This window comes from Hyperolius riggenbachi, chromosome 11 (assembly GCF_040937935.1).
Source record: "Hyperolius riggenbachi isolate aHypRig1 chromosome 11, aHypRig1.pri, whole genome shotgun sequence".
NCBI lineage: Eukaryota > Metazoa > Chordata > Amphibia > Anura > Hyperoliidae > Hyperolius > Hyperolius riggenbachi.
This window is the reverse complement of record NC_090656.1, coordinates 48,050,900-48,069,770: the sequence shown is the minus strand read 5'-3', so window position 1 is coordinate 48,069,770 and position 18,871 is coordinate 48,050,900. Positions and strand designations below refer to the sequence as shown.

The 18,871-nt window shown below is 47.2% G+C and overlaps 1 protein-coding gene across 1 annotated transcript in view; it reads left to right on the top strand.

Moving 5' to 3' along the window:
- LOC137539070 (uncharacterized) overlaps window positions 1–810 on the top strand; it is a 168,990-nt gene extending 168,180 nt beyond the window's left edge. The window contains exon 5 of the mRNA XM_068261544.1: window positions 339–810. Coding sequence (XP_068117645.1) covers window positions 339–517 — 179 coding nt within the window. The 3' untranslated portion in view covers window positions 518–810. The remainder of the gene's footprint in view (window positions 1–338) is intronic.
- The last annotated feature ends 18,061 nt before the right edge of the window (window positions 811–18,871 follow it).

Here is an 18,871-nt window from a genome sequence, read left to right as displayed (position 1 = left end):
TCCACAAATGCTAGAAAAGATGGATCTGACATTATAACCTTGATTTAGATTAAATTGCGTCCGATCTGAGAAATGGGCTGACTCGCATAGCATATGCAACCAAATGTGAGAGGGATAGGGGAATGGGTTCGGGGGAGGTGCACATGGAACAAAACACAGGGGCTCGTTTATTGTTATATTGGATCATACCATGTTTTGTCATGGTAGATTTTTATTTTTTTTTGCTTTTGCGAGTTTCTGTTTTCTGGTATTTTGTATATGAAAAAAATGAATAAAATGTACTTTTCAAAAAATGTTTGTACCACTGACACTGATGTAATTCTTATGTGTTGTTGCAGGCTGTGGTATTAACCTGGGCCTACGGGGCTTGGATTCGTCACAAGAGTTTATTTATAAAGTTGCAATAGCTGTGGACCAGCATGATGTCTTTGAAGCTCTGTCAGCTAAAATCAAGCATTCTAAGCAAGTGGTGGAGGACTTCAAGTTGCATGGACTGGCTGCTTCTGTATTTGAATGACTGCAGAGACAAAAACAGCCGCTCAAAGGCTTGTGTGTACCCATTTCATAAGCACGCCTAAGGCAGCCATTTTGTGCTCTCAACCAACAGTTGTGACAAAGCAATCCAATGGAAAAGTTGGCTATAATCATGATTCTATAGTCTGCAGGTGATAGGCAGGCAAGTCCTGATAACCTTTACATTGGTACTTAATAGCTCTTGTTTTGAATTGGTGGGTGTTGTGCTACCATTTCTGTTATCCATTGTATTAGAGTGGAATTTTTGGACTAGAATTTAATAAAGTCTCAACTTTCTGTTGGTGTGATAAAAACAGATTCGTGAAAAAGGGTAAAATTTAATTATTAATTTTAAATTAAAAGTTGACATACAAATACGAAGTGCATTTTTTTCCAGAGTAAAATGAGCCATATATTACTGTTCTCCTATGCTGCTGTCACTTACAGAATGTAGTAGAAATCTGACAGAACGGACAGGTTTTAGAGTAGTCTATCTCCTCATGGGGGATTCTCATCAAAGCCTTTACTTTTTATAAAGACACTCCCTGAAAAAAATGTATACAACGATGCTGACCAGCCTCCCTATTCGCTGCACACTTCTTTGGCAGTTGGACTGTGCAACTGCCATTCAGTAAGTAATTTTGAAGATTAAGAAAACCCTGAAAATCCCCCTATAAGAAGATGGACTAGTCCAAAACCTGTCTATTCTGTCAGATTTCTACTGCCTATTGTAAGTGACAGCAGCATACTAGAAAAGTGATTTATGGTTTATTTTATTCTGGAAGAAACACACTTCTTATTTGTATGTGTTTACATGTATTTTACATTTGACGATTTTCGTGATAGTGGTCCTTTAAAGGGAACCTAAACTGAGAATGATATGGATTTTTCCTTTTACAATAATACCAGTTGCCTGGCAGCCCTGCTGATACTGTGTGTCTAATACTTTTAGCCACAGCGCCTGAACAAGCATGCAGATCAGGTGCTCTAACTGAAGTCAGACTGCATTAGCTGCATGCTTGTTTCAGGTGTGTGATTCAGCCACTACTACTGCCAAAAACATCAGCAGGACTGCCAAGCAACTGGTATTGTTTAAAAGGAAACATCCATATCCCTCTGTTAAAATATTATATATAGGTCAAAAATGCATAACACATTAACAAGTAAATGAGAAAACATTATTACATTAAAAAGTTTTTTAAAAAGTATCCCCCGTACTTCAGAGGCGTATGTAGAGGGTCCATGTTGTGCAGCCCTAGCTGCTTGGTGTGTGTGTCCCTATTACAGAGACACAGTCACAGCTGCTCCTAGGAGAGCGATAAGAGTAGGCGCCACTAGGGGGAGCTCCAGGCGAGAGTGCACTGAGCTCTGACGTCTCTGCAAGAGAGTGGGAAGCACGCTGAGGAAGGTGGGGCTGGAACTGCAGGAGAACCGAATAGAGATGCGAAGTTTGAATCTTTTCAATGATCCGGATGATTCGAATCGGATCATTGAAAAGATCCGGATCTTTGATCCGAATCTCGGATCATTTTACAAGGGAAGCATTCAGGGGTGAAATGACTAGCAGGACAGGAGAAGGGGAGGGGGGTGGACACACAGAGAGAAGGGGAGAAGATGGACAGAGGGCAGGGAGAGGACATAGAAGGGAGGAGGGACGAGCAGAGAGCAGAAATGTTTGTGTGCACACAATACCTACATGCTGCAATCATTATGCTTTACATGCATTTCACCTATAAGTTCATCTGTATACTCCCAACTCCCATTCCCCAAAGCATTCCCAGAAGTGAAGTGCAGCTGTATAGAGCAGTGCATGAGGATCATATTGCACAGCAATCACAGTGCCTGCAAAGTTACTGAGCTGTGCTGTGCCAAAAGTGTTCTGTAGTTGTGCACAGTGAACAAATTGGAAAGACAGCCTGTAATGAGCAGCAGGTTATAGCCAGTACGTGTGCTCTACAGATATCTGGCAGTGGCACCCATGTCACCTCTCTCATCTACCTGTCCCTGCAAGGCTGGCTCCCCTCCAACTCAGCGATCCATCTCTGCTCTGCTTCCACTCCGCTGCCCGCTGAGAGGGGGCGTGTTGCTCCTGGCCCCGCCCCTTTTGCGATCCGAATCACTCATTTTGATGATTCGGATGATTCGACTCACAAAAGAGATTCGGATCAAAGATCCGAATCGTTCATGATCCGGACAACACTAGAACCGAAGACATGGTGACCGGGACTGAATCTCTCCCTCACACTCAGCAGGATGGGGAGTACAGTCATTGTGGCATGAAAGGTATGTAGATTAGGTCTGCATAGGGGGAAGGGAGCTGTATATGAAGAACTGACTCTGCTGGCAGCGTCTGTTTAGCTTCCCTGTGAGGCATGTGCAATGGAACGGGCTTCCCTGCAATGCGAGCCTCACTATCTGCTATTGCTGTGTGTGTTACCCCCACATCCTCTTGTCTGTTATTGCTGTCTGTGTGACCCCCTGTCTGTTATTGCTGTCTGTGTGACCCCCCTTTCTGTTATTGCTGTCTGTGTGACCGCCCCATCTGTTATTGCTGTCTATGTGACCCCCTGTCTGTTATTGCTGTCTGTGTGACCCCTCCTGTCTGTTATTGCTGTCTGTGTGACCCTTTTGTCTGTTATTGCTGTCTGTGTGACCCTCTTGTCTGTTATTGCTGTCTGTGTGATCCCCCTGTCCATTATTGCTGTCTGTGTGACACCCCCATCTGTTATTGCTGTCTGTGTGACCCCCCCCCCCCCTGTCTGTTATTGCTGTCCATGTGACCCCTCCTGTCTGTTATTGCTGTCTGTGTGATTCCCCCTGTCTGTTATTGCTGTCTGTGTGATCCCCCCTGTCCGTTATTGCTGTCTGTGTTATCCTCCAGTCTGTTATTGCTGTCTGTGTGACCCCCCTGTCCGTTATTGCTGTCTGTGTGATCCCCCTGTCTGTTATTGCTGTCTGTGTGATCCCCCTGTCTGTTATTGCTGTCTGTGTGACCCCCTTGTCTGTTATTGCTGTCTGTGTGATCCTCCTGTCTGTTATTGCTGTCTGTGTGATCCCCCTGTCCGTTATTGCTGTCTGTGTGACCCCTCCTGTCTGTTATTGCTGTCTGTGTGACCCCCCCCCCTGTCTGTTATTGCTGTCTGTGTGACCCTCCTGTCTGTTATTGCTGTCTGTGTGATCCCCCTGTCTGTTATTGCTGTCTATGTGACCCCCTTGGCTGTTATTGCTGTCTGTGTGACCCCTCCTGTCTTTTTATTGCTGTCTGTGTGACACCCCTGTCTGTTATTGCTGTCTGTGTGACCCTCCCTGTCTGTTATTGCTGTCTGTGTGACCCTCCCTGTCTGTTATTGCTGTCTGTGTGACACCCCCCACCCTCCCTGTCTGTTATTGATGTCTTCTGGCTGGACTCTCACAGGAGGGCAAGATGTTTGATCAGCAGTCACTGTGGGTTCAGGCTTTGCTTCAGTGTAAATGATGTGGTGTTAGAGGGCAGAGGGGGCTGTAAAGACAGCACTATTGTAATCTAGAAATGGACATTTACAGAAAAATATACTTGGATAATGATTATCATAAAATTTGCACTATTGTATAGTAATGGAATACAGTACTATCTTTGGCGTTCCCTATCTGCCTACTGCTCTCTCACTTTCTCTCCTCCTCTCTTGCTGTCTCTCCCAGCATCTCTCGGACCGCCTGTTCTGTCTTGCTTTCTCTGGCAACAATCTCTGCCCGTTCTCTCTGTTCACAATCACTTTATTTCACCATCTGCCAATGTATTTATGTAGCGGTAACGTCTTCTGCAGCACTTTACAGAGTACATAGTCATGTCACTGATTGTCCCAATCTAATCCTACCATAGTCATAGTATAATGTCCTACCATATAATTATTATTATTATTATGTATTTATTGATACAGAACTGACAGAGAAAGGGTGAGGGGGGCGTGCAATTTCAGTGTTTGCCATAGGCGCTTTATTACCAAGATACGCCCCTGCCATACCTGACCATATTGAGGTAGCAAATTTAGAGGTTATTCATTTATTCAGAAATAGAGTGCATACAAATCATCCGATGTTTTAATGTTTTATGTAAATCTGTAACATTACACAGAATCTAGTTCAATTCCAAAATTCACTGGGAAATGACAATGTGAATTCACAATTTCTACAGTATCTCTGGTTCTGGGTAATGCTATGTACTGCAAATCATTCTGTACATCTTCTATCAGTTGATTTCAGTGCTAACTATCAATAGTGGTAGATTGTGTTTATATAATGAATACAACTTTTTAATTTCCACCTGTAATGGAGGTCAAGTATAAATGTACATTACTTTTTTAATGTAAGGATGACCTTTTTTTTTTTTTAATGGCTTAGCATGTGCTGGGAATGTGTTATACATTTTACAGCAATTAAAGCAGCAGGAACGTGCACCAACTGTCCTGTTTTCAAAAATCTTGCTTTAAGGCTGGTTTCACACCAGGACGTTGCGTTTTAGGGGACGTTATGGTCGCATAACGCGCCCCTAACGCAACGCCTGGTGCTCTCTGCTGTGGACGTCAGAGTGAGCCGCGTTGTGCAGCTCACTCTGGCGTCCGTGATGCCGTGATGCGTACTCTTGAACGCATGCGGCATCACGTGGTCCCGCCCGGCCAATCGCCGCACAGAGCGGCCGCTCCAGGAAGTAAACACTGCACGTCACTGAGTGCAGTGAATATTAATTAGCCATGTGCCTGGCCGCTCTCCGCTCCTCCCCAAAATTACTGAGCATGTGCAAGCAGTCTAACGCGGCTCTGCCGCTTATAAAGTACTGCATGCAGTACGTTGTCTTATGGCGCAGCGTTACAATGTAACGCAACGTGGGCACTGTGAACAGCCCATTGATTTTTCATTGCTGTGCGGTGGGCTGCATTACAGGCTGCTCTAACGTGCGCCTGTAACGTCCCACTGTGAAACTAACCTTAATCTTCTGGATCAGTTTCATACAAAAAAGGGAGTGGACATCAGTGTGGACATTAGATACAAAACTGTACTTACATACTGATTGTGATGACGGTGGTCCGGTGGGTGCCAAGGGTGTGAAGAGTCGGCGACCAACAGGACGATTGGTCACGCTGCGTTCTGCTGTTCCGTTCAATGTGTTATACATTTTACACTCAGGCTACGTTCACAGTGATTGTGAACCAAGCCTACACGTTTTGGAAACCCTATTTGATGATTTGACGTTAGCTTCCTAGATACATAATTCTGAGCTGAAGAAATGAAGGGTGTTCCTCTGTGAAACACGTTATCTCTGCCCAAAAAAACACCCAAATATCTATTCTGCCCCCTGCTGTGTCCTTCCTATAGCCGCTGTAACACTGTGTCACAGCCGCTGTGTTGCTAGGCAGCGACTTGATGCTATACTCCCCTAAACCAGGCGAGCGGCAACTGTGTCTGGGACGGATCCCGCTATCCTGCTGTATTGCCATGCAGGGTAGAGCGAGCGTCCCACATTAGAGCTACATGTACCGCTGCTGCCTCAAATGACTGGGATTCACGCTTACTGTTGCCCACGGGCCTCCCACTGCTGGACGCCTCCTGGAGAGCCTGGTCCCCAGCCACTTACAGGGGACACATGCGCACATTGGCTGGACTTTGCAGACAGCCAACATCTTCCAGGTGGGAAAGTGGTTTACTCTCAGAGTGCTCGTCTCTGTATTTTTATAGCTAAAACCTGGTACACACCTTCAATTTTGGTTGGCCAATCACTGACCAATTTTACCACCTCCATGTAGTATGTAGAGTTGGGCCGAACCTCCGATTTTCGGTTCGCGAACCGGGTTCGCGAACTTTCGCGAAAGGTTCGGTTCGCGTTAAAGTTCGCGAACCGCAATAGACTTCAATGGGGATGCGAACTTTGAAAAAAAAAATAATTATGCTGGCCACAAAAGTGATGGAAAAGATGTTTCAAGGGGTCTAACACCTGGAGGGGGGGATGGCGGAGTGGGATACATGCCAAAAGTCCCCGGGAAAAATCTGGATTTGACGCAAAGCAGCGTTTTAAGGGCAGAAATCACATTGAATGCTAAATGACAGGCCTAAAGTGCTTTCAAACATCTTGCATGTGTATACATCAATCAGGTAGTGTAATTAAGGTACTGCTTCACACTGACACACCAAACTCATCGTGTAACGCACCGCAAACAGCTGTTTGTGTAGTGACGGCCGTGCGCACCATGGCGAGAGTGCAGGTTTTGGTGGCTTTACAGCCCATATGGTCACCTGGCTGATGTAGCTGAATGACAGAACAGTGACTGTCCAGCTGATCAAATTTGGTCTGACCACAATGAGGCAACGACCTTATTATCGTGGGTGTGCCCCCCGAGACACTCATCTAGGCGCCGGTCATTGCTCCATTGTGATACGCAAGCCCCTTCACCACGGCAAGGTAATGATCACGAAGGGGAATGGGCGCATGTACATGCCTTTTCTTTTGTTGTTGCAGATGCCCGCAGTGCAGCCAGAAAAATTAGGCAGTCATGTACACGCACCCGAAAAATTATTACAGCGGCCGCTGCTAGCAGCGGCCTAAAAAATTCAGCAATCCGCCTGGAGTCCCGGACCCTGTTGGTGGTGGCGGAGAAGGTAGTGAAGCGGCCTGCAGGCAGACATGCTGTGTGGAGGGACTGGGAGCGACTTAGTCTTCTTGGGGCAGGCCAGGCAGCCAGTCACACGGCGTGCAGGCAGAGATGCTGTATGTGCGGGGACTGACTTAGTCTTGGGGCGGGCAGCAGCCCTCCGGGATCCATGCCTCATTCATTTTGATAAAGGTGAGGTACTTAACACTTTTGTGACTTAGGCGACTTCTCTTCTCTGTGACAATGCCTCCAGCTGCGCTGAAGGTCCTTTCTGAGAGGACGCTTGCGGCAGGGCAGGAGAGAAGTTGGATGGCAAATTGGGACAGCTCTGGCCACAGGTCAAGCCTGCGCACCCAGTAGTTCAAGGGTTCCTCATCGCTGTTCACAGCAGTGTCTACATCCACACTTAAGGCCAGGTAGTCGGCTACCTGCCGTTCCAGGCGTTGGTGGAGGGTGGATCCGGAAGGGCTACGGCAAGGCGTTGGACTAAAGAACGTCCGCATGTCCGACATCACCATGAGATCGCTGGAGCGTCCTGTCTTTGACTGCGTGGACACGGGAGGAGGATTAGTGGCAGTGGTACCTTGCTGGCGTTGTGCCGTCACATCACCCTTAAAGGCATTGTAAAGCATAGTTGACAGCTGGTTCTGCATGTGCTGCATCCTTTCCACCTTCCGGTGAGTTGGTAACAGGTCCGCCACTTTGTGCCTGTACCGAGGGTCTAGTAGTGTGGCCACCCAGTACAGCTCATTCCCCTTGAGGTTTTTTATACGGGGGTCCCTCAACAGGCAGGACAGCATAAAAGACGACATCTGCACAAAGTCGGATCCAGTACCCTCCATCTCCTCTTGCTCTTCCTCAGTGACGTCAGGTAAGTCAACCTCCTCCCCCCAGCCGCGAACAATACCACGGGAAGGTTGAGCAGCACAAGCCCCTTGCGATGCCTGCTGAGGTTGTTCTCCTGCCGCTGTCCCCTCCTCCTCCTCCTCCTCCTCCTCCTCCTCCCCCAAAGAAACACCTTGCTCATCATCCTCTGAGTCTGATTCGTCTTCTGCACACGACTTCTCTTCTTCCTCCTCCTCCCCCCTCTGTGCTGCCGCAGGTGTTGAGGAAACAGCTGGGTCTGATGAAAATTGGTCCCATGCCTGTTCCTGCCGTAACGGTTCCTGGTCACGCTCATTCACAGCTTCATCCGCCACTCTACGCACAGCACGCTCCAAGAAGTAAGCGTAGGGAATTAAGTCGCTGATGGTGCCCTCACTGCGGCTCACCAGGTTGGTCACCTCCTCAAACGGCCGCATGAGCCTGCATGCATTCTCCATCAGTGTCCAGTTGTCGGGCCAGAACATCCCCATCTTCCCAGACTGTTTCATTCTACTGTAGTTGTAGAGGTAGTGGGTCACGGCTTTCTTCTGTTCTAGCAGGCGGGAGAACATGAGCAGGGTCGAGTTCCAGCGAGTCGGGCTATCGCAAATGAGGCGTCTCACCGGCATGTTGTTTTTGCGCTGAATTTCCGCAAAGCGTGCCATGGCTGTGTAAGACCGCCTCAAATGCCCACAGAACTTCCTGGCCTGCTTCAGGACATTCGCTAAGCCAGGGTACTTTGCCACAAATCTTTGAACCACTAGATTCATGACATGTGCCATGCAGGGTATGTGTGTCAGCTTCCCCATATGCAAAGCGGCAAGCAGATTGCTGCCGTTGTCGCACACCACGTTGCCTATCTCCAGGTGGTGCGGGGTCAGCCACTCATCCACCTGTTTCTTAAGAGCAGCCAGGAGAGCTGCTCCAGTGTGACTCTCCGCTTTGAGACAAGCCATGTCTAAGATGGCGTGACACCGTCGTACCTGGCATGCAGCATAGGCCCTGCGGAGCTGGGGCTGTGTAGCTGGAGAGGAGAACAGCCACTCAGCCAAGGAGGAGGAGGACAGCGAAGAGCATGTAGCAGGAGGAGAGGAGGTGGCAGGAGGCCTGCCTGCAAGCCGTGGAGGTGTCACAATTTGGTCCGCTGCGCCCTGCTTGTCATCGTTCACCACCAGGTTCACCCAATGGGCTGTGTAGGTAATGTAGCGGCCCTGCCCGTGCTTGGCAGACCAGGCATCCGTGGTCAGGTGTACCCTTGACCCAACGCTCTTCGCAAGAGATGACACCACTTGCCTCTCAACTTCACGGTGCAGTTGGGGTATGGCCTTTCTCGAAAAATAAGTGCGGCCTGGCATCTTCCACTGCAGTGTTCCGATGGCCACCAATTTACGGAAGGCCTCAGAGTCCACCAGCCGGTATGGTAACAGCTGCCGAGCTAACAGTTCCGCCACGCCAGCTGTCAGACGCCGGGCAAGGGGGTGACTGGCCGAAATTGGCTTCTTCCGCTCAAACATTTCCTTCACGGACACCTGACTGCTGCTGTGGGCAGAGGAGCAGGAACCGCTCAAGGGCAGAGGCGGAGTGGAGGAGGGTGCCTGTGAAGGTGGAAGGGAGAAAGCGGCAGAAGCAGATAATGCACCTGATGGAGGAGGAAGAGGAGAAGGAGGGTGGCTTTGCTTTTGTGTGCTGCTGCTGCTTTTGCTCAGGTGGCCATCCCATTGCTGTTTGTGCCTTTTCTCCAGGTGCCTTCGTAAGGCACTTGTCCCTACGTGAGTGTTGGCCTTTCCACGGCTCAATTTTTGTTGGCAGAGCGAACAGATGGCTTTGGTCCGATCTGAGGCACACACATTAAAAAATTTCCACACCGCTGAGCCACCCTGGGATGTGGGCACTATGGGGACCTCAGCAGCTGATGCTGAAGGGCAAGTTGGCTGGCTGTACATAGGTGGCGATACATGGTGCCGGACACTGCCACCAGCTGTTTCTGACGAAGAGCTGCCCCAGCTTCTTTCAGCAACTTCTCTCCTCCTCCTACTCTCTGACTCCCCCTCTGAACTGTCCCCCTCTTCATCTCCTCTATTGGGTACATACAGAGGATCCCTATCATCGTCATCATCGTAATCATCCTGCCCAGCTTCGCTTGCCTCAGACAAATCCAAACATGCACCAACATCAGTAGGTCCTTCATCCTCCTTACACGTTACATCCATAATGTTGCCGCGTAACTCAGACATATGAGCTGGTGAAAATTCATCTGGCTGTAACAACAATGGCTGTGCATCAGTGATTTCACCACTAAATAATTCTTGCGAAGTGTCAAATGCAGCGGAAGTGGTGCTAGTAGTAGCACTGGTGGCTGAGCAAGATGAGGTGTTCTGTGTCGCTAAATACTCAACCACGTCCTGACAATCTTGGGAGGTGATGGGACGTGCCTTCTTCCGAGCACTGTACTGTGGGCCAGGTCCACACGAAATTACATTTACACGACCTTGCGCAGACCTGCCGGGTGGCCTTCCTCTGGCTCTGCCACTACCTCTTCCTCTACCTGTTTTGTCCATATCGGGTATGCACGGAGTGGTATATCACACTGCGTGCACTCACGTAGGTAGGTGGGTTCACTTAACTGCACAGGTATGCGCACTGATGCGGTGGGTTCACTGAACAGAACAGGTATACAGTGGCGGGTTCACAGAACAGGTATGCAGTGGCGGGTCCACTGAACAGAACAGGTATGCAGTGGCGGGTTCACTAAACAGAACAGGTATACAGTGGCGGTTCACTAAACAGAACAGGTATGCAGTGGCGGGTCCACTGAACAGAACAGGTATGCAGTGGCGGGTTCACTTAACTGCACAGGTATGCGCACTGATGCGGTGGGTTCACTGAACAGAACAGGTATGCAGTGGCGGGTCCACTGAACAGAACAGGTATGCAGTGGCGGGTCCACTGAACAGAACAGGTATGCAGTGGCGGGTTCACTAAACAGAACAGGTATGCAGTGGCGGGTCCACTGAACAGAACAGGTATGCAGTGGCGGGTTCACTTAACTGCACAGGTATGCGCACTGATGCGGTGGGTTCACTGAACAGAACAGGTATACAGTGGCGGGTTCACAGAACAGGTATGCAGTGGCGGGTCCACTGAACAGAACAGGTATGCAGTGGCGGGTTCACTTAACTGCACAGGTATGCGCACTGATGCGGTGGGTTCACTGAACAGAACAGGTATACAGTGGCGGGTTCACAGAACAGGTATGCAGTGGCGGGTCCACTGAACAGAACAGGTATGCAGTGGCGGGTTCACTAAACAGAACAGGTATACAGTGGCGGTTCACTAAACAGAACAGGTATGCAGTGGCGGGTCCACTGAACAGAACAGGTATGCAGTGGCGGGTTCACTAAACAGAACAGGTATGCAGTGGCGGGTCCACTAAACAGAACAGGTATGCAGTGGCGGGTTCACTAAACAGAACAGGTATGCAGTGGCGGTTCACTAAACAGAACAGGTATGCAGTGGCGGGTCCACTGAACAGAACAGGTATGCAGTGGCGGGTTCACTAAACAGAACAGGTATACAGTGGCGGTTCACTAAACAGAACAGGTATGCAGTGGCGGGTCCACTGAACAGAACAGGTATGCAGTGGTGGGTTCACAGCACAGGTATGCAGTGGTGGGTTCACAGCACAGGTATGCAGTGGTGGGTTCAATGAACAGGTATACAGTGGCGGGTCCACTGAACAGAACAGGTATGCAGTGGTGGGTTCACAGCACAGGTATGCAGTGGTGGGTTCACAGCACAGGTATGCAGTGGTGGGTTCACAGAACAGGTATGCAGCCAGACAGGAACAAGCTAAGCCTAACTAATCTTTCCCTGAGAGACAGTCTGCAGCAGCTCGCCCTACTCTGACTAATGCAGGCACACGAGTGGCCGTAATGGCCGCCGCTGCCTGCCTTATATAAGGGGGGGTGGGGCTCCAGGGGCTAGTGTAGCCTAATTGGCTACACTGGGCCTGCTGACTGTGATGTAGAGGGTCAAAGTTGACCCTCCATGTGCATTATGGGGCGAACCGAACTTCCGCAAAGGTTCGCCTGCGGGACGCGAACGCGAACCACTGAAGTTCGCATGGAACCGTTCGCAGGCGAACCGTTCGGCCCAACTCTAGTAGTATGAGGATCAACAGATATTGAATACTATGAGCAGATTGTGTAGGTAAATTCTCACACTACATGAAGGTGGTAAAACTGATCAGTGATTGGCCAATCAAAATTAAAAGTGTGCACCAGGCTTCAATCTTATCCATTCTTCAGATTAGACGGTCTTGCATTCATCACAGGGGTTGCCTCTCATTTTAAGGGCAACATTTGCTACCATTCCCAACATCAACCAAAGCGCTTTATAATACACTGAAAATGACAACACTTGGAAAGGTCTAATATTTGTTGTTAAATAAAACTGCCAACAAGTTCATGGTTTCTTTTCATTTTTTTTTTTATTTTTCGCTTTCTTGGCATGGTGTTATTTTATAGTTTTATTTTGTAATGTTTTAACTCTGACTGCAATCAGTGTGTTAGTGTAGTACAGGATTTCTTAACTCCATCCTCAAGTACCCCCAATAGTGCATGTTTTGTAGGAGCCCACAAATATTCGCTGGCGATTTTGAAAATCACCATAAAAGCGCTTGTGTCCTATGACCGTGTTCACATGTGAGTGTTTCGACTTTATTAAAATCGCAAACCCGCTACATGTACCATTTTCTGAGTGTTTTGGCTCAATGGAAGGTATAGGGAAATTGAAAAGTGCTTAAAAATGCGATTTGTATAGGGATTTCCCCGAGCGCTTCTATGAATAAATTGTATTGAATAAATTATTCATTTCCGGGTGAAAGAGTTCACACCCTGACTGACGTCAGGAAGTAAAAAAAAATTGCTCTGCAAAAGTGCTTAGAAAGCGTAGGGAAAAGCATTTAAGAAATCGTGATAAATTGCTGAGCGCTTGAAATGGCGCTGGCGATTTCTAATGTGAACATAGACTTACTGGTTGCCCGCAATGTTGTGGACCACGTGGGTTGGTATTGCTCAAGGTTTTACCATTCTGCATGGGAAAGTAAGGGGTTAATGTAGCTTAGGGAAGGGCCATGGTTTTTTTTTTATTATTAAAATAAATACATTCAAAAGAATACTTATTTTCTAAGTTAAAAAAAATAATACTGTAATTGGAAACATGGCACCACAACTCTGCCTGCTGTGCAGCAGGAGGGCACTGCACCATTGTAGATGAACGGGGCTGAACTGGATTCCTGTAAGTCAACTTATTCCTGTAAGTCACCACTGATTTTGCGTAAATGTGTGTATGCTTTGTAAATCACCCTCATAATATGAACAAGTCCTAAGGCTACTTGCACACCAAGACGTTGCATTAGGTGCCACGTTAAGGTCGCACAACGTGCACCTAACACAACGTATTAGGCGGCTCTATTCCGATAAAGTCTCCCAGAGTGGCGCTGATTGGCCGGCGGGACCACGTGACGCATTCGCATCACGTGGTCCCGCCGGCCAATCAGCGGCCACCAGTGCAGTGAATATTAAGTAGCCATGTGCGCGGCTACTGTAGCTGGCTCTCCCCGCCTCCTCTCTGCCCCCCACTGAGCATGTGTAAACAGTCTAACGCGGCTATAGCCGCTCTAACGCCGTAGCATGCTGCACTTTCCGGGCAACGTACAGCGTTACATGTAACGCAACGTGGGCTGTGTGAACAGCCCACTTGAGTTACATTGCTGTGCGTTGGGGGAGCGTTACAGGCGCACTAACGTGCGCCTGTAACGTCCCTGTGTGTAAGCAGCCTAAGGCTGCGTTCACAGCAGGCATGGGTTCCCTGTAGAAATAGAAACGCAATGCAATGCAATGGAATGAAAAAGTGTTGCTGCACTTCGCATACAGTGAAGCATGCAATCAATGAATAGTATGCTTCACTATCACTTAACACACGCATTTTGTGGCAGTGCACTGCATGCTGTTATACACCATCCACACTGAACATGGCATGGGGTTTTTATTATTGAGGTGCAGCTTTTCACATTACATTACGGCCAATAAACTGCACCATAATGCCTAAAGGTGGCCACACACCATACAATAAAAAGATCCAATTTTACTCCAATTAAATAAATACAATCAGTTGCCCCAAAAAAATCAAACTTTTTTTTTCTTTTCCATCGAGAAATCCGATTGAATTTCCATTTTTTTCCTTGGGGGGAGGGGGGAGGGGGGGTTTGAGATTGGATATGTTGTAAAATTCAGACCAATTTCATCAAGTATTGTATGGTGTGTGACAGATTGTGAAATTGTATTCAACCAGAAAAAAATTGTATGTAACTATTCAGTATATTTTTTTCACCAACCAATTTTTTCTGCATTTTTTTTATTCTTTTATTCCAAAATTGCGGCAATCTCGAAAATACATGTGTGGTACTCGAAGATTCCGATTGAAACTTCCAATAAGTCGGAAAATTGGATCAGAATGCTTGAGGCGAATCAAAATGAAAAAACTGTATGGTGTGTGGCCACCTTAAATGGGCCCATACACTCAGCCGATTTTCTGGACTATCGATGGATCAAAATCGATCGATCGATTGCAAATCGGTTGGCCAATCGACGGTTGATTTTGATGGATTTCCATCGAACTGGCAGGGTGGAAAATCTAGGTCGATCTGATGAGATTGCTTATCATTTTGCATTGGCCCTAATGGAAATCTGATGGCAAAAAAATGCCATCAGATCGGATTTCAATGAAATCTATTGGAATTCTAGCCTAGTAAAAAAATGTTCTAAAAATCTGATGATTTATCTGCTGCTAATCTGATGAGTGTATGGGCACCAACTGTGAACGTAGCTGACTTTAGGGTCCATTCAAACTGAATCAGTTGCTGCCCCCTATAACTGAATGGACAGCTGACGTGTAGTCCAGTGTCCATGTTTTCCTATGGGTGACTTCCCATTTTATGCGTTTTAACATGCACTGCTATGTAACAACTGATCAGTTAAAATGCATTCATTTTTCAGCATGTGAATAGGCCCTTAAGAGGAACTCCAGTGAAAATAATGTAATAAAAAAGTGCTTCATTTTTACAATAATTATGTATAAATGATTTAGTCAGTGTTTGCCCATTCTAAAATGTTTCCTCTCCCTGATTTACATTCTGACATTTATCACATGGTGACAGTTTTACTGCTGGCAGATGATGTCAGTGGAAGTAGCTGCTGCTTGCTATTTTGGCAGTTGGAAACAGCTGTAAACAGCTATTTCCCATAATGCAACGAGGTTCACAGACAGGAAACTGCCAGATCCATGGTCCTCACAGTTTCCTGTGGGAGGGGTTTTACCACAATATCAGCCATACAGAGCCCGCTGATGAACCGTTTGTAAAAAGGAATAGATTTCTCATGTAAAAGGGGTTATCAGCTACTGATTGGGATGAAGTTCAATTCTTGGCTATATTTTCTCTTTAGGCGTTTTTCCCACCACAGCAGAGAACAGCCATTTTTTGTGTCCCTTTTCTTCTCATCGCTAAAAGGACCGTGAAGAGCTCCTATTTTATGAATAGGAGCCATTCACACTTGTTGTCACACGGATCTACGAGATCAGTTGCAGTAAGCGGACCAAAGTTCAGCACAGTCCACGATAATCCCGGGCAGGCAGATGCGTCTGCATCTGCCCCGGGATACACGTCCCGCCACTGCTCACTCCCTGTACACAGGGAAAAAGCATTGTATCCCCATTGGGCTACAAAAGATCAATCAGAATCCTCAGCCACAGGAGAATTCTCATTGGTTCATGGTGGACCAATAAAAATTCTCCCTGTTGCTAGGGAGAATTGGCCTAATGCAGTATATAGAGAGCCCCATGCTTCTGCTGGCCTCCGGGCTGAAGATAAAGGGACCGAGCGGTGGCGATCTCTTTAGACGGTGGGAGGACGGCACAGAGCGGTTGCGATATGGACAGAGCTTACCGCATCGATTTTGCACCTGCTCAAGTTGGAACTGAGCCTTGAAGACCATACCTATGAACATGTTGCCGGGAGACTTAGGAGCAGGAGATAGCCGGTATATGGCTTACTCTGCTCCTGCACAAGTCCCGGCACCTCTAATTACTATTCCCCCTCCAGGTCACCGTGGATGGTAGGGAATGATGTAATTTGGCTTCCAGCTATTGCTGGCGGCAGAATTACAGCGTCTTAAAATAATTTGAGCTTCGTCTTTTGACCGCGCCCAAATTACTCACCGAGTGCTGATATAGCCGTAATTCCTATTACGGCCTATGGTGGCGCCAGCTGCGCCCAAATCTCCTGCTCTGTTTTAACAGTGCTCGCTTGAAAGTGATGGGAAGAACTGGCCAAATGCTGAAATGACAGAACAAATCTATTTATTTACTTGCATGAAGGACTAATGCTCTCTGTGAGGTAAGCTGAGACCACCCAGTAGATGACTGTAACCTTCAATGAGCTGGAATATATTACACCGGCTATTGCTGACACCTGGTGCTTTATTTTGGCTCGATCTCACATGATTATATTTTAGTTCTGCTATTCTGGCCTGGTTGCCAAAATACATTTATACATTTGGTGAATTCTGCAAATGTTTGTATGAAACCTCATTGAAGGTTTTTCACACAGAATGGAATGTACAAAGTCTACTCTGTCACCGCTGAGGACTCATTAGCCATATTTATTCCTTTTTCAGCTTTCTTATTACATCAACTAGAAGATGTAAACAAGGCAAATAATGTGGCAACCAAATGTTATTTTTTCTGAGTATCGCTGTCAGGGGTGTATTTGGGTAATATAGAGCCTGTGGTAAACACTGAAAATGCGCCTCCTTTCCCTCTAAAAACAGCATCCTTTCTTGCATGCATGTGTTATGGTTGCCTGGGTTTTCTGGCTTGGGATATTGCTAAAGTTACTTCTTTGGAACTATTCTTATTCCCCATCTGTCCTTTTTTCTAACACTAGGCCAAGTGCGCCCTGCGTAAATAAATTAAGTAGCCATGTCCCCCAGATAACAGAATCATTCTGATATGAGGTCTAAGTGATGGGGAGTCATGGGAGCAGGCATGGCGGCACAGCACAGAGGCAGGCATGGCGGCCCAGCACAGGGGAAGGCATGGGGTGCAGCACAGGGGCAATGCTGTGACGCCCATGGCATGAGCCGTGCCTAAACCCCTCTAGATACGCCTCTGATGCATGATGAAGGGATGCAAAGTGGAAGGCAGGAAATTATAGGAGGAATGATTTATTACCACTAGCTAATAGTCCTTTGAGTGGTGAAGTAACCTGGGCCAGTGCAAGCCAAGGGGTTCTTTTACACAAACAGAAAACATTACATTTAGCCACCCAATAGGTGATGTTAAAGTAGACCTGAACTTGCACAGGACAGAAGGAAAAACTAGAGAAATGCACCCTGTGTGTATTTAGAGAGTTTAGCCTGTCTAATTCCCCCTCAGCTGTGACTTATCACCACCATAATTCAATCTCTCAGCTGTGTCAGTTCAGGAATCTCCTCTGCCATGGCAGAGCAGCTAATATGTAAACACAGGGCTTGAATCATTAAGCTGCACTGTTAAGCAGCACACCTTCATGTGAAGGAACGGCCGCTAATCCATGCCTTACATAGCAGCGCTCGCTGCTATGTAAGGAGCGTGCCTTCCTTAGGAGTGTGCCTTCCTTAGATAGGAGCGTGCCTTCCTTAGGAGCGTGCCTTCCTTAGATAGGAGCGTGCCTTCCTATACATAATTACTATATATAGAAAGGCACGCTCCTATCTTAGGAAGGTACGCTCCTATCTAAGTAAGGCATGCTCCTTACATAGCAGCGAGCTCTGCTATGTAAGGCATGCATTAGTGGCTGTTCCTTCACATTAAGGTGCCTCGCTTTAGCAGTGCAGCTTAATGTATCAAGCCCATGGGATTTTAACAATATATCTGCTTCCATGAAAGCAGGAAGTAGGCACACTAGAGATTTATTGCAGGATTTATATTATCTGTAACAAAGACATGTTCTTCTTGAAGTTTGTAAGGTTATTATACTGCTGCTTATCTTTTAGAGCCGAGAGGTTCTGAGTTCAGGTCTCCTTTAAAGAGTCAATCACTGACATGCTTGTGGTTACAAATGCTCCCATTTTATTGTATTAGTAGTAACCCTAGTGTCACAGGAGCCCTAGTGGCTGACCGCACTTAGCCTTCTAAACGGTGCCAGCGCACGGATCGTGCGAACTCTGGTCGCAGTCAATGCGCAGGAACCGTTAAGAATTAGCCGCAGACAACTCAGAAGGGAGCCTGTGAGACACGGGTAATTACAACGTCACCCACTGGTTCAGAGTAAACTGCCACCACCGCGGTTACCATGGGACCGTGGAGCCCACTAACTGACTGACTAGTCCTGCGAATAAAACGGTTAAACACACGGTATTCTGTCTAGCCAACAACAAACAAACAGTAGCGTATCTTCAGAGACCCGGGATCAGTTCTGTGTGTGCTGATAAGCAGGGTAGCGGACAGTGAATGACTTGGAGAAATTCGTTTATTCACGCAATACAAATAATTAATATATACAGACAATTATTAAAATCACAATTATTAAGACAGTAATAGCCAGTATAAAAATAAAAGAAGGGAGAAAAATACTTAGTTCCTGGAAAGATGTCCTTTTTGTGGGAAAAACAGAGTTCTGGGTTTCAATCAGAGTTCAGAGTTCAGACCAGGTGGATGCCAGCATATCCTCAAGCTGGCACCTGATGAGTTCAAGGTGTTTTCAGGGTGGAGGACACTGAGTTTGGGTCCTCTACCATTCTTATGCCCCTGCTTCAGTAGGAGGGAGTGAGGGC